This window comes from Hyla sarda, chromosome 3 (genome assembly GCF_029499605.1).
Source record: "Hyla sarda isolate aHylSar1 chromosome 3, aHylSar1.hap1, whole genome shotgun sequence".
Lineage (NCBI taxonomy): Eukaryota > Metazoa > Chordata > Amphibia > Anura > Hylidae > Hyla > Hyla sarda.
Window position 1 is genome coordinate 157,681,074 of NC_079191.1, and position 14,955 is coordinate 157,696,028.

A 14,955-nucleotide genomic window follows, 5' to 3' on the forward strand; every position below is an offset into this window, starting at 1 on the left:
TCCTGCTGTGGACATTCCTTTATTGCCTGCCATTTCTGGGTTGGTTGGTAGCAGGGTCTTATACCGAAACAACCACACCCTGGCGTCACGACTAATCAGGGGTTAATAACACCTTACCCCACAGGGTTAATACCACCAGACCCTGCTACACCATTGCAACACCACAAATGCTTTCCAAAGGTGCAGCCTTTTAGTGTCATCGCTTCTTCTATCTACACAATACATGGCAATGCCAAGAACTAGGAATCCCGGAAGAGGACCTACCTGGGGTTCAAATATTGGTCCCTTCACAGACCTCAATCACCAGAGCACATCTAAGCCAGCAACAGAACCTGAAGTCTGATGCTACCACTAGCTATCTTAATAAACTGAGACAGATCCTAAATGTAGAAAAACAGTGTGACTTTATTATCAAAAAAGAATATCTATTTATTCACCCCCAAATTGCCATGTCTTCTCTCTGCACAGGATTAACAAGGTGAATGACCCCTTGAAAGGTAGTTCAATAGTATCCGGCTTTGGCTCAGTTACACAGGGAATAGTCATATTAATTGATCAAGATTGTTTTGCCCATCCTATGATTTGCTTATGACTCCATGAACTTAATATGCATTGTAGACTTTGGGGTATCAAGCTGTATAGGGCCTCCACATCTATGTGGCAGGGGTCCCTGTAGAACCATAGAAGCATAGATGTGGAGACCCTATATGTTTTTTTGTTATTGTTTTTACAATTAAATGTTTTTTTTTTAAATGTTGGTCAAATTGACTGTTTATTATTGGTGGAGCCCTGCGAATCTCAAGGTGGATTGTTTGGGAATATTTTTATTACCATGTACTTTTAGACATTACGAGAAGGTTTTTTTCCGTTTCTTAGGCTTACTTATAATCCTGCCGTAGAGAGATTGTCCCATTTAAATCCAAACTCTCTCAAGCAGCTAAATTATGACTATGAGTAGCCAAATATACAAGTTGTATGGTCCAATTCACATTTTTTCCATCTACATTTAAATGCTCAGAAACCTCTCGACACACGTGTCCATGGGCCATATGGTGGCCAACAAATACCATCTCACTGGTATATATATCAATTTAGTATACCACAAATTGTATTATATCATATCCTATACTATTCCATACAACAACATTCAGATAAAATGCATATGCTTAACTAATGCAATAAGTGTTTACGGCTGGTGGATGCCACTGTAACTGGCCACTGTGAAAAGTTTTTTTCTAGGTGAAACTGGTGTTAACAGGTCTTGGTGCTGCTGGCAGCAATGGGGATTGGTGTTGGTCTCCTTGTGATAAACCCCTATATAGGCACCCTTGTTTTTTCAGGGTCCCAGTCTGCATTCCCACCTCAAGAAAGCACCCATAATGTAACTGTCCATGTATGCACATATAGGTCACTTGTGTTTTTTCAGACAGCTTCCAAGGGAGAGAATCCTAAATGTGCACATACCTACAAGGGTGACTGTATGAGGAATCATCACAGAAATAGGTATAGGTCAGTGGTGCTCTCAATGTATTCCTCTGGCAGAAGGTTAATTATACAATATAAACATAGCCTAAAATGTATAAGTTAGTATGGTATAATATGCTATGATCAAAATATTGCAATATCTTATATTACGGTAATCCTTACCTGTGCTTTATCCAGAAGACCAAACAATGCATGTATATTCATTTCTGGGCGAACCATAACTGCATGTGCAGGGACTTGGGCCCAGTTACAGTCTGCATACTGAGTCACCTCTGCCCTGGCACCATTCGGACAAAGCAACTGGAAGTCAGAAGATTTACATTTCTTTGTCCATTCATTTGTATTGTTTCCTAAAAAAGTAAATAATATATTGTAGAATACAAATCTATATATTTTATATCACTAATGTTCTACCTTTGCATAACACTGGATATATAAGCAAATGTAAAATTGTACACCTTTATATGATATCTTGTGGTGTCCCCTCAGGTAGAGTCCCTCAAGTCCACAGGGCTCTCCTGCAGGGTCCCCCTAGGTAATTATTATGATTATTATTGTATATTACTCATGTACATTTATTATAAGTATTGTACAGTGAATATAAACTATGTGTAAAGGTTATTTGGATGTTTACACTGTATAGGTCCTTCCTATGGTCATGTGATATGGTCATGTGATATGTGATCACCTGATACCCAGAGTTCCAGAGGCACAAGTAACCCCAGGCAACCAGCTACCAATGGGCTTTAGTCACCCCCCTAATATATAAATGGCTGTAGTCTCCACATTACCTCTCTTCTCTTCCTCTTGATTCCTGGACACTAAAGCAAACACCAGTCCTGTACAAGTTCAGTCCAGAACAGCTAGACCAAAGCCTACAAGTCTGCAGCCACATCTATTCTGTAAGTCTTCTGTGTCTACAAGTCATGTCTCTACTGTCCCTACCACAGTGGCCTGCATCATCATTATTACCACTACAAGTCCAAGCAAGCATTAGAGATTCCCTGTGTCCTGGTCACCTCTATGGAAGTTGGCTTCCTGTAAAGACTGTTATTCTGCCTTCTTCAGTAAAGTTCCAGTTGCATCAAAACCTGCTTTGGACTCTCATTTAATCTATGCCGTTTTGGGTTGGTTGTCGGCAGTGCCCTACACCATACAACCACATCCTGGCATCACGAACACTAGGTGTTACCAACATATTGCCCCAGGGGTTAACAGCATCCAACCCTACCACCTACACTGCTACACCCCGTGATCCCGCTATACACCGTGGGTCACCTCAATCTTATGTTTTTTTGTTTTTTTTTTGCTATTCTCAATTATTTTCAGTTGTCTTTCACTCTATGAAGTATGAAAAAAGTGATTTTTCTACCTTAAACGTCATCAATGAGTCTGTTAATCATATTAAGTATCTCTGTGAAGTACTTTGAGTACACAAGGTTGTATTCTGAGTTTTAACGGTGATTACAAAGTACATGAACAAGAACATGATTGTAAATGGTAAAAACTAGGGATGTCCCGATACCATTTTTTTAAGACCGAGTACGAGTACCGATACTTTAATTCTAGTACTCTCCGATACCAAGTACGAGTACTTATATTTTAAAGGAATCTGACAGCAGGGTGACACGGTTTCTGGCGCTGGTTACCATATATGTGGGTCCTTGTTGTGTACAATGGAGGCAGCTGCTGTAATATGAGCCAAGATTTCTCCCTTCCCCATTGGACAGAACAGGGAATTTGCATTGGCGGTGAGACCGATGACCACCTGGTGAGCAGCAGTAGAAACCGCGTCACCTGCACTATCTACCTATAAATTCAAATTAGTGCAGGTGATTCTGCTGTAAGACTGCTTATAATAGTAGGTAGTATCCCCCTGAAGACATTAGCAGCAGCAGCAGCCCCCCCCTCCTATAGACTGCAGGCCCACCTGTAGACAGCAGCCCCCCCAATAGACAGGGGCTTCCCGTTTAGACATTAGCAGCAGCAGCAGGGTCCCCCTTTAGACATTAGCAGCAGCAGGGCCCCCCTTTAGACATTAGCAGCGGCAGGGCCCCCCTTTAGACATTAGCAGCAGCAGGGCCCCCCTTTAGACATTAGCAGCAGCAGGGCCCCCCTTTAGACATTAGCAGCAGCAGGGCCCCCCTTTAGACATTAGCAGCAGCAGGGCCCCCCTTTAGACATTAGCAGCAGCAGGGCCCCCCTTTAGACATTAGCAGCAGCTGTGCCACCCTTTAGACATTAGCAGCAGTGGCAGGGCCCCCCTTTAGACATTGGGAGCAGCAGGGCCCGCCTTTAGACATTAGGAGTAGCAGGGCCCCCCTTTAGACATTAGCAGCAGGGCCCCCCTTTAGACATTAGCAGCAGCAGGGCCCCCCTTTAGACATTAGGAGCAGTACACAGCTCACCTGCCTCTGTCCTCCGTCGGGTGCTACCGCTCCACTGCCCCGTTCTTCCGTCCTCCCGGTCCCCATCATGGCTTCCTATGCAGGAACAGGTGACATACACGTCACTCTGCTTCCTCTGTAGCGTTACGCTGGGCGCAGGGGAGGAGGCGGAGTGATGTTGTGTCACATGCTCCTCCATGGAAGACTATGAAGTGGATGGGAGGGCCGGAGAACGGGGCAGCGGAGGGGCAGCAGGTATCGGACATGGTTTCAGGGACATTAAACGAGTCCCCGATACCATGTAAATGGCTAGTATCGGCCCCGATACCGATACTAGTATCGGTATCGGGACATCCCTAGTAAAAACTGATCTACAGTATATGCTGTAACTTTATGCTGTAACTTTAACTTTAATGTGTAAATTGTGTTCTGTTATGATTATTCATATGAAATTGTCACTTGCCGAAATCCTATGAAGACCATCATCACTGATTCACACATGGAGTTATCTAGGAATAGAAAAACACAGCTAATTTCTTTCAAAAACAGCCTCACATCTGTCTCCAGGTTGTGTATGGTTTTACAACTTGGCTCCATTCACTTCAATGGAACTGAGCTGCAGAACCACATACAGCCTGGAGACAGACTTGGAGCTGTTTTTGAAAGAAAGTAGCTCTGTTTTTCTATTCCTGGATAATCCCTTTAACATGAAGCTCTAGTTTTGAGACATGAAGTTAAGAAGAAAAATCTAGGTAGTTGGGGGGAAACAGGGCTATTCTTGCAGAGAATGCTGTGTTTTCTTTTATTCATAAAAACTATTATAACGGAAAAAACTTTGTAAAAAATACCATCACAATTTTCAAAAACCGTGCTATGCTTCACAAATGCCACGTCGCCTCTTTCAATCAAACACCTGAAGTCACAGATACAGAAAAAAAATCGAATTAATATTCAATATTTATTATAACAACTCAACGAGAAAACACACACACAGTTCTGTGCATTAAAGAATGACCTAGACTTATACTACTAGAAAACCTTTCAGGGAATTTTTACCCCTGTATTTTTACATCTGTCTTGTCATGTTAATTGATTTAATGTGTCCCCTAGATTTCAGATACTGATACAGATTCAGTTACTGGAATATGTTTTAGTTTAGTTTGTTAGTTTGTTTGTCATCTTATTTTTAGTACATTATTATGTTGATGGCCATCTTGCCTGAACAGTTTTTAACAGCATTTAGTGATATGCTTTATGGCAAGCCCCATGGAAATAGACACAATGAACATCTCCCGACCCTATTTTTGTATCAGGCATGTTCGTAAGAGAACTCTAAGACCTCTGGGACCTGTGCAGAAGCCATTCTACAGGGAGGGGGAGGATGAGCTGCTATTGCCTTTTCTATATAATGGTGTCATCCACTGTAATTCTGTATAGATCACTTTCTAGCACCCTCCTCCTTAACATGACAGACAGAACGGGATGTCTAAGCCTAGTTTTAGGCCTAGTAGCCAGACTAAAATCTGCAAAATCACAGGATTATTTTATAATATAAATAAAGACACTGCTCAAAAAAATTAAGAGAACATTTAAACAACACAATGTAACTCCAAGTCAATTCTGTGACATCACACTGTCTGCTCAGGAAGCAACAAGGATTGACAATCAATTTCACATGCTGTTGTGCAAATGGAACAGACAACAGGTGGAAATTATAGGCAATTAGCAAGACACCCCCAATAAAGGAGTGCTTTTGCAGGTGGTGACCACAGACCACTTTTCAGTTCCTATGCTTCCTGGTTGATGTTTTGGTCACTTTTGAATGCTGGTGGTGCTTTCACTTTAGTGGTAGCATGAGATGGAGTCTACAACCCACACAAGTGGCTCAGGTAATGCAGCTCATCCAGGATGGCACCTCAATGCAGGAGATGTGGAGGAGACCATAGGAGGGCAACAACCCAGCAACAGGACCGCTACCTCCGCCTTTGTGCAAGGAGGAGCACTGCCAGAGTCCTGCAAAAAGACCTTCAGCAGGCCACAAATGTGCATGTGTCCAATCAAACGGTCAGAAACAGACTCCATGAGGGTGGTATGAGGGCCCAACGTCTGTAGGTGGGGGTTGTGCTTACAGCCCAACACTGTGCAGGACGTTTGGCATTTGTCAGAGAACACCAAGATTGGCAAATTCACCACTGGTGCCCAGTGTTCTTCACAGATGAAAGCAGGTTCACACTGAGCACATGTGACAGACGTGACAGAGTCTGGAGACGCCGTGGAGACGTCTGCAACATCCTCCAGCATGAACGGTTTGGTGGTGGGTCAGTAATGGTGTGGGGTGGCATCTCTTTGGGGGCCGTAAAGACAAAAGTATTTCATACGATTAGTTCATTCATTCAGATCGGGGATGTGTTATCTTAGTGTTCCCTTTATTTATTTTTTAGCAGTGCATAAATGAAAATTAAATAATTTAAATAAAACAATCCTAAAATCTTGTCGTTTTCATTCAACCCACCAGGCCTAATATTAAACAAAGACTTCTTGTTCTGGACAGATCACTTTCCAGAAGTCTCCTCCTTATCATAACTGAGAGGAGAACAGTGAAAGGTGACCCAGTGTATAGAAAATAAACATGAAGAAGAAGAAGAAGGAAATAATGTTCCAAACTAACCTCTATTCAGAACACTTACTACAACAACATTACAACCACTAAAGACATATGATAATCCAGGGTGAAGGTGAACAATAGATCCTTCAGAACATACACGAACATAATAATACACCATATGCCACCACATGTATACTAATATATTAAAAGTGCAAAAAGATGGAGCTTGCTTATCAAATTACCGGCAACCCCAGTTTTTTGGGTTGTGCAGGTTGGGATATTTGCCAGTGTTCCTTCTTCATGTTTATAATCTTATTTTTTTGCATTTCTTACACCTCTAAGTGTTTTTATTGCATGAAGCCTATCTGCTTTTTGTCATAATTACAGTATATAAAGTGTATAAATGAGACACCATCCAGAATAGCTAAAGTCGAGTGGTCGGCCTCCCCTCCTGTAGAATGAACTCATTCTAGTAAACAAGGTATTGGCCAGTCTATAGTGTCTATGGCCATGAAACTTGCTTTAAAGCATATCAATGTACATAACAATGTACAAAAAAAATGGAAAAAATAACAATAAGAAAATAAAAAAGAATATACGGTATGTTTCAGTATTTAGCTTTAATCAGCAAATAAATAAATACATAAATATAGGTGATACATTTTTATTATTTTTATATAGTTTTTAGACCCTTTACTTCTTTCACATTTCATGGGGGGGGGATAAATTAATCTTTTTTTATCCCCATTATTCTGCACTCAATAACCCATAATGAGAATATGAAAGTAGATTTTTTTAGAAATGTTTGCAAATGTATTAAACTAAAATCTTGCATGGACAGAAGTATTAGGACTTTTTGACAATTGAAATTTATCTCTGGGGTCTCCCATTTCTCTTGATCATCTTGGAGATGTTTCTACACCTTGATTGGAGTCACCTGTGGTAAATTCATCTGATTGGACAGGATTTGGAAAGTCACACCCCTGTCTACATAAGGTCTCCCAGCTGACAATGTATATCAGAGAAAAATCCAAGCCATGAGATGGAAAGAACTGCCTGTAGAGGTCAGAGGCAATGAAAGTTTCCAAAAGCATAGTGGTCTCCATAATTCTTAAAGGTAAGAAACTAGCCAAGATTTGTAACATTCTGTTTTCCCTTTGTCATGATGAGGGAATCATGAGGGAATGTTTTTTTTTTTTTTTTTATACAGCACAAGGCCGCACATAACAAAGATGAGAAAAAGATAAAAGGGACTGAAAAATTTCCAGATACATGCACTCTCAGACACACATACATGTGTTTTAATTCAGGGAAGGGGGTGACAACGCCCTATAAGTTGTCATCATAGGAAAACCCCTTTAGGGTCTATTCACACATACAGTATTCTGCGCAGATTTGATGCGCAGCATTTCAAGCTGTGTTCAGTTTACATTGAAATCTGAAGCAGAAAATCCTGCGCAGAATACTGTATGTGTGAATAGACCCTTAGGCTAGGTTCAGACTACGGAGTCTCCAGGCAGAAAATTTCCACCCGGAGATTCCGAGTGCGGCCAGTGCCGGCTGAATCAGTCGGCGCTAGGACCGCGCGGACACTGCAGTCTCCAATAGACTGCAATATATTCCGCGCGGATTTCCGCCTGAAGAAAGAGCACCGACTTTCTTCAGGTGGAAATTTCTAAGCGGATTTTCAAAGCGGATTTTCCGCTTCACAAATTCCGAAGTGTGAATTTGTGAACGGAAACCCATTCACTACACTAGACATTTTAGCAGGCGGAATTTCTGACGGAAATTCCGTAGTCTGAACCTAGCCTTAATGTTTCATATCTTCTCCCTACAAGTCCATCCTTTGCATTAATCTACTTTCAACCTTCACAGTTTCCTTATCTATAATTATTATGGTAATCTATAGTATTACCACAAACCCAAACAGAGTGGGGCGGAAAGGATTTTTCTACAGACTTTCATTTTTGTCTATATATATACTGTAGACTTATAGGAAAAATGGTGCAAACAAGTATTTAAAGATCTTAATAAGCAACAGGTGACTGATTATACTGTATTTTCTAGATTTCAGTGGGTGGAGGGGGGGTTATAATCTAAATTTTAAATGATTAATTAGTATGAGTCTTTTGTATCTTTTCAGTATGTTTGTATGCCTGCAGTGTCTCAGGATCTAGCATGCGGCAGAATATGTCATCTCTTTACTATGAATCTGTCAAAGCAATGTCTTCATATGCAACAAAGCTGCTGTCGAATATTATTTTAACTACTGTCAGGTTAAAAATTCTTAGTTTTTACATAAAAAGTTTGATAATATAAGATAGAATAGAGAGAGAAATTATTTTTATTTTTTTTACCTAAAGGCCCCTGAATACCCATAGTATTGTTCCTTGTCTGAGCTTTCACATTTGTTGTTTCCTTTTCCATCACCGTTGCAAAGCTGGCACAGTTTGGATGGGAACTCTTTTTGGTTTGCCCCTGGCACACAACTCTCCGAGAAAAAATCACCAACAGCTTCAAAATAAAGGAAAGAAGAAAGATTATTATTCTTTAGACATGTATGATTTATTTAGGGTATATTCACAAACATATAGTATATGCGGCAGATTTGCTGCTGTTAAATCAATGTGAATAAATAGCCGAACACAGCAGCAAATGTGCCGCAGCAAATTCTTGGCGGATCCTTAGGGTAGGGTCACATATGCCGTATTTCACTGCTTAGTGGCTGCTGCATATTTTCCCACCCATTGAAGTCAATAGGTTGTCAAATTTAGCTGATTTTGGTAACTATTGACTACAATGGATAGGAAAATACGTAGCAGCAAATATGTTACCCTACCCTAAATGGGATATTTAAAGGAAATCTTTCATCAGTGTCACCTGCACTAACCTGTCGGTAAAGACAATTAGTGCAGGTGACACTGATGACAACTATACTTACCTGGTCCGGTTCCGTGCTCTGGTTCTTCCAAAATCTTTCGCCCTATCTTCTGTTTTGGGGCTGACTTAGAGCTTTGGCAGAGCTTAGTGACTTCACCTCTGCTGCTTCTCTGCTGGGTCCCATTACTAGAAAACAGCAGTGGGGACGTCATTAAGCTCCGCCCATGCTCCAAGTCGGCCCTGGAACAGAACATACTGGGGATGATTGCGGGAGAACCAGAGCATGGAATGGGTAAGTACCATTGTCATTAGTGTCACCTGCACTACCTGTCTGGATCAACAGGTAGTGATCTCTTTGGTGCAAATGAAATTTTAGAAAACTTTGAAACCCTAAAATCCAAGTTATTAAAAGAAAACATACAGTAACAATACATTTGTAGACATTTACATAATTTATGCATTGGAATTCTATCATGCACCCACCTTTGACAATATTACAGCCTTCTGGTCTGATCAGACCCCTTTTAGTCAGCAGACCAATTGGGATATTCCATCCAGCTGATCGCATATAGCCTGTATGACAGGACTTTCTGCCCTTCAGTTCATGAAAAGTAAAGGAATCCTGAGGTGATTTCTTAACCACAGCCACGGCATAGTAGTTATCAGGTGCAATATCTAGGTGGATAAGAATAAGTGCAAACAAGATAAGATTGGTTATAAAAGGCAAGTCCCCTCTGGGACCTACACCTTTCTCTATAAGGATAGGATTCAACAGAGGTTTTGTTCTGGCGTTTTTTTAGGCAAAAATAAAAATGCCAGAAAAACGGCAGAAAAACTGCCACTGATTTTCCCTGCATTTTGGCGTACTTTTCTGGCGTTTTAACCTTTGTGTTTTTTTTTTATTTTTTATTTTTTTTTGCTCTTTGGCAGCTTTTTAGGAATTTCGTAGGGTACCGTTCCAAAAAAATTAAATTATGCAGTAGAGATGCAGGAATTTGTATGGAACAATAATTTTTTTTTTATATAACAAATTTTTAATTTTTGGAAAGCAAGGAGCAATTATTATTATTAATGATAATATAAAAATAGTGAAAATGTCTGTTTTTTTATATGTAATTTAATAATAAATTTTGTGTAATAAATGTATTTTTACATGTAATAACAAAAGAGAAAATGAATGAAGTCGCACTCACCCGAATATTTCTTCAGCATCTCAGACACTTTAATTTCTTAAGCATAGCAGTCAAGTAGATGAAGACAAAGTTCAATAGCAGGGAGCGAGAGCCGGCAAGCTCTCAGACGCGGGCACACCAATGAAAGGCAACTAGTTTCGTGTCACCTGCGGATGCTTCTTCCGGCAAATGTATGTTTTTTATCACCTTTTTTTTTACTTTTATTTTAGGTACTTTAAATTTTATTCTGGGTGCGCTGCTCCTATTATAAAACAGACTCTGTTCTATGATGGGAGTAGTTGTGCAGGTGCTAAGGGACTCATGGCACCGGGTCTCACTCCTGAGACCTGCTGCCGTCATAACTTAAAAAGTTGGAAGCCAGCGGCATGCCTCTCCGCTCCCCTGCCGGCCATTTTCTGCAGAAGCCCTCATTGGTCAATCAGTGGAGACCACTGCCACTGTGTATGATGCGGGCCCGGCGGTACATCGCACTGTTTGATAACTGTCCGCCAGTACCAGTACTGGGTGTGAAAACCAGCCCTGGAAAAAATTACATACCAGCCCCATAGTGTTGCATCATTATACCAGCACGTTGTCATCTTCTTGTTCATAAAAGGTAAAATCATTCATTTTAAAGCATATTTGAAGAGTGCCTTATTTATAGATAAGACATATATAAAGAGCAAAAAAGTTTCCCCACATTAGGTGCAGTATAGTTCCCCACATTAGGTTGGCAGTATAGTTCCCCCACATTGGGTGCAGTATAGTCCCCCACATTAGGTGCAGTATAGTCCCTCACATTAGGTTCAGTATAGTTCCCCCACATTAGGTGCAGTATAGTTCCCCCACATTAGGTGCAGTATAGTTCCCCCACATTAGGTGCAGTATAGTCCCCCACATTAGGTGCAGTATAGTCCTCCACATTAGGTGCAATACAGTTCCCCACATTAGGTGCAGCATAGTCCCCCACATTAGGTGCAGTATAGTACCCCACATTAGGTGCAGTATAGTTTCCCCACATTAGGTGCAATATAGTCCCCCACATTAGGTGCAGTATAGTCCCCCACATTAGGTGCAGTATAGTCCCTCACATTAGGTTCAGTATAGTTCCCCCACATTAGGTGCATTATAGTTCCCCCACATTAGGTGCATTATAGTTCCCCCACACTAGGTGCAGTATAGTTCCCCACATTAGGTGCAGTCACTGAGGACAAGCAGGGCTCTGTATGCTGAGGACAAGCAGGGCTCTGTACACTAAGGACAAACAGGGCTATGTACACTGAGGACAAGCAGGGCTCTGTACACTGAGGACAAGCAGGGCTCTGTACACTGAGGACAAGCAGGGCTCTGTGCACTGAGGCCAAGAAGGGCTCTGTGCACTGAGGACAAGCAGGGATCTGTACACTGAGGACAAGCAGGGCTCTGTACCTGAGGACTAGCAGGGCCGTGTGCACTGACGACAAGCAGGGCTCTGTACCTGAGGACAAGCAGGCCCTGTATGAGAGAGAGAGCAGGGCAGCGGGCGCACTGATCGGTGGCACAGTGAACTCGACATGGCCCTGCTGCACTTAGACGTGAGGTCACGTCACCCCACGGTGACGTGACCTCATGTCTAAGCGCAGCCGCACGCCACAACGGAGTTCAAAGCGCCTCTCCCAGGCAGCCACACTGACCACCCAGGCCATAAGTAATAAGCATGGCCGGCCTGCGACAGTGCAGGGCCGGCCCTCTTTTTCTGTTAAGATATTTATCTTGGGCACCGGGCTGCTTATGCGGGTTGCCTGTGCAGGCCGCTGGGCCTATTTTAATGTAGGGGCCTGTAGCCCCTACGTTAATCCGGTCCTGCAAAGCGGCCCCAGGGCCGGCGGCCCACCGGGAAAACTCCTGGTATCCCAGTAGGCCAGCCCGAGCCTGGCCAGTACAGCCGTTTCCGCAACATACACAGTTGCTGATATGTATACATTTTATTTTTGAATTTTAGTAAACATTTATTTTTAGAACATTTATATTGAGCCCCTCAGCCCCTGCATCTCCTTGCTCAATACAGAAAATACTACAACTCCCAGCTTGTCCTGAGAGTGAGGACATGCTGGGAGTTGTAGTTCCATCTTTAGGTAGTAGGGAGTGATGCAGAGGCGAGCGGGGAATAGGGGCTCACTGCCGCAGTGACAGCCGCAGCTCTGTAGGGGCAGGCGGTCATTTGGAGGGAGTGCAGGTTACTGTATAAAGTATATGGCCACTTCTCTTCATATTTCATATTTCCCGCTGGCTGTACTCATAGGTCCCCACTGATTGACCATTGAGGGCTTCTATGGAAAACATGAATATACTAGTAGAGAACCGAGATTTCAGCAGCCCCAGCTGACTGCTTGCTTCCCCACTTTTCAGTTATGATGGCAGGGGAAAAAAGTTAATAAAACATATACATTACACATAATTCATTTTAAGTAATAAATTTATTTTTTTTATTAAATTTCAATTAAAAAAATCTGACATTTTCACTATTTTTATATTATCAGCCCCTAGTAATTCCCTGCCCGGCTCTCGATAATTGTTTCTTGCTTTAAAAATAAATAAATAAAATCGTTACAAAAATGATATCATTTGTTTCCTACAATTTTTCCTATCCCTACTGTATCTTTTTTATTTATTTTATTTTTTTAATAGTAACCTACGAAATGTAATCAAAAAAACAAACTCCATCCCTTTTTTACATTGCTAATGTAAAAAAATAATAAAAAACCACCTGCAAAAACGCCAATGTTGATACCTCCATGGCTTTTTTTGTAGCAGTTTTTCACTCCCATAGACTTCAATGGGAGACTTCAGTATCTCGCCCCCTGTTCCCCTTTATTACAAAGTAAATACAATACACAGATAACTAATCAGGATATCCCCTTTTATTTCTCCTTCAGCAGCCACCACTTGAAAAATGTGTTACATGGTGACCTCTCAAATTGATAGGTGACTATGTACATGGTTAAGGAGAGTCCTCTAGAGCAGGTACCAAACTTTGCTCCTTGTTCTGGCTACAACATCCTTATGCCTTAGCATCCATACAGTACATACTCTGTATCACATCAAGTAAAGCTATAATTATATATTTTTGGGATGGCATAACATTGTCTGCATTACTTACCAGGATAACTCTCTGCAGCTGCTGGCACGAGCCCATATGTTTTCCCTGCTGTATAAATGTCTCCTCCATCTAGTGTTACTGCATCAACTTCTTTTTGCTGAATGGATAAAGCAGAGAGTGCTGGTGAATTACAGCAGGATATTAGTAATTGATTAAGTTAATGTAACAACAATGCAATTGTAGATACTGTTGACAACTAATATTGTAATTGTATAGAGGAGGGATGAATGAGCCAGCACTGCTGCAGCTTGCTGGCAATGAGACAATCACTGAAGGCTGACCACTGTGAACAACACCTAATCCTGGAGCGTGGGATGCAAGCATGAAATCCACAAGACAAATGGAAAACGTTACGGATAAAATAAGACAACTGCACTCACCGTCCAGTGATGAAGGTATGTTTACTGTAGTCCGTTAGGCATGCATGGTACAACAGTAGCAAGCGTGCGAGGAGCAGGGGGGATTATGGGACAGAACTGTTTCGCACGATAGACGTGCTTCCATTTGCCGACTAGCCAGGTTTCGGCTAGTGGAAGCACGTCCATCATGCGAAACAGTTCTGTCTCGTAATCACCTTTGCCTCCGCTCCTCGCATGATAGCTACTGTTGTACCATGCATGCCTAACGGACTACAGTAAAGATACCTTCATCACTGGACGGTGAGTGCAGTTGTCTTATTTTCTCTGTGACGTTTTCCTAATATTGTAATTGTTAACAAGTATTCTATGTCTGTAGGCAGTTTAAGGGTACGGTCACACATTACGGATCCGTAGCGTATTTTACATGGGGATCCACCGATGACCCGACCCTATAGTGTGCCTCCAGCCTAACACCCATGACACCCCCCACCCCGTCCGTACTCAGACATTGTGGCCACTCCACAGGTCCTGTGTGGCTTCTTGTAGCGGCAGATTGCTGCTGCGAATAAGACACGGAGGGGGGGCAGTTGGAGGCACACTATAGGGTGGGGTCACCAGCAGATCCGTAGCGTAAAAATATACTGCGGATCAGTTATGTGTGACCCCACCCTTAGCGTGTATTCATATTTAAAGTATCCTGTGCATATTTAATTCTGCAGATTTGATGCTACATTCAATCATTAACAGTATCTCACATAAGTGAGTACACCCCTCACATTTTTTAACATATTTTATTATAGTATATCTTTTCATGTGACAACACTGAAGACATTTCCCTTTGCTATAATGTAAAGTAGTGAGTGCACACCTTGTATAACAGTGTTTATTGTTGTGTCCCCTCAAAATAACTCAACAGACACCCATTAAT

General features: G+C 41.8%; 1 protein-coding gene and 1 long non-coding RNA gene across 2 annotated transcripts in view; one reads left to right on the forward strand and one right to left on the reverse strand.

The window, feature by feature from the left end:
- MELTF (melanotransferrin) overlaps positions 1–14,955 on the reverse strand; it is a 98,592-nt gene that overhangs the window by 20,469 nt on the left and 63,168 nt on the right. The window contains exons 11-15 of the mRNA XM_056563208.1: positions 13,669–13,765; positions 9,841–10,032; positions 8,835–8,991; positions 4,721–4,785; positions 1,648–1,835 (exon numbers count right to left, since the gene is read on the reverse strand). Of these exons, the coding sequence (XP_056419183.1) occupies positions 1,648–1,835; positions 4,721–4,785; positions 8,835–8,991; positions 9,841–10,032; positions 13,669–13,765 (699 nt within the window). The remainder of the gene's footprint in view (positions 1–1,647; positions 1,836–4,720; positions 4,786–8,834; positions 8,992–9,840; positions 10,033–13,668; positions 13,766–14,955) is intronic.
- On the forward strand, positions 2,252–14,538 carry LOC130360659 (uncharacterized). The gene is made up of 3 exons (XR_008890747.1): positions 2,252–2,387; positions 7,388–7,594; positions 14,404–14,538. It is a non-coding gene; the product is annotated as an uncharacterized LOC130360659 (long non-coding RNA).